This window comes from Gavialis gangeticus, unplaced genomic scaffold, assembly GCF_001723915.1.
Source record: "Gavialis gangeticus isolate Ggan-Ray unplaced genomic scaffold, GavGan_comp1, whole genome shotgun sequence".
Taxonomy (NCBI): Eukaryota; Metazoa; Chordata; order Crocodylia; family Gavialidae; genus Gavialis; species Gavialis gangeticus.
Genome location: NW_017729025.1, coordinates 9797784 through 9798751, shown reverse-complemented (window position 1 = coordinate 9798751; position 968 = coordinate 9797784). Strand labels below are relative to the sequence as shown.

The window sequence follows — 968 nt, the reverse complement described above, 5'->3', positions numbered from 1 at the left end:
CCCCTCCACGCCCCTGGTTGTAGTCTTTGCGAGTCTAGACTACCCCGGCTTCTCCCTGGGGGGGGAAGTGCCCCCCCGGAGCCCCATGAGTCCGCAGAGCTGGGGGCATCTCTTGTGCACAACCCCCAGCCGGGCTCCGCTTCCTTCTTCTAGGTGGGGAAGCGCCGTGGAGGTTGCCAGACCTCTGTGATTTACGAGGTGAGAAGGAACCTTCCTCGCCAAGGGAAAAGGAGCTGAAGGGGGGAGGGGGCCGGCTCAGAGCCCACCTTCCCCTCCAGGTCCTCGGGAAGGAAAGGGGGGAAACCTGCCTCCGCTCCCTCCTCCTTTGTGCGACTGCAAGGGGAACCTGCCCAGGAGTTTGCCCGAACTCCCCAGGCAGCCTGCGGGCTTGGAGGGGAGGAGGGAGCTGGCGAGCAGGGGGTCGCCTCACGCTTCCCCCAGGGCCCCCGGCCGGGTTTTTGCTGACTCGGTCGCCCTTGATTGCATTTTCCCTCGGTCTCCTTTCTCTCTCTCCTCCCTCTCTCCACAGCCATTTGTCCCTTTGATGTGTCCCGAGGAGAGGGGCTGGATCAGCACAATCACGCCCTTGCTTGAGAAGTGCCTCGGGGCCTCCCCCCCTTCCTCCTCCTCCCCCTGCCCTCAGCCGGGAGAGGGAGCGGGAGGAGGAATGCGGGGCGGAGGTCACCTCCACCTGGCCCCGCTCGTTCACACGGGCAGATCCGGTGTGAAGTGCAAACCCGCCTCACCCCGCTCCAAGGGGCTGGGGGGAGGGGCGGGGCTGGTGCGGGGAGAGGGGCAGCAAGCAACCCCCTGCCCGCCTCCCGAGCCGCTCCGGATCGCGCTGTCCCCGCCCGGTTGGCGCTGAAACTCGATCCGGATCAGAATCAGGTTTCAAAACAGAGCAGCGGGCAGGACCCGACCCCCCCCCCGCACTCTCCCGCCCCTTCTCCCCGCGGCGGCGGCGGCGG

General features: G+C 67.4%; 1 protein-coding gene across 1 annotated transcript in view; it reads right to left on the bottom strand.

The window, feature by feature from the left end:
• SIX4 (SIX homeobox 4) overlaps positions 1-486 on the bottom strand; it is a 12917-nt gene extending 12431 nt beyond the window's left edge. Inside the window, exon 1 of the mRNA XM_019519881.1 lies at positions 431-486. Within this exon, the coding sequence (XP_019375426.1) occupies positions 431-486 (56 nt within the window). The remainder of the gene's footprint in view (positions 1-430) is intronic.
• Positions 487-968: the final 482 nt, after the last annotated feature.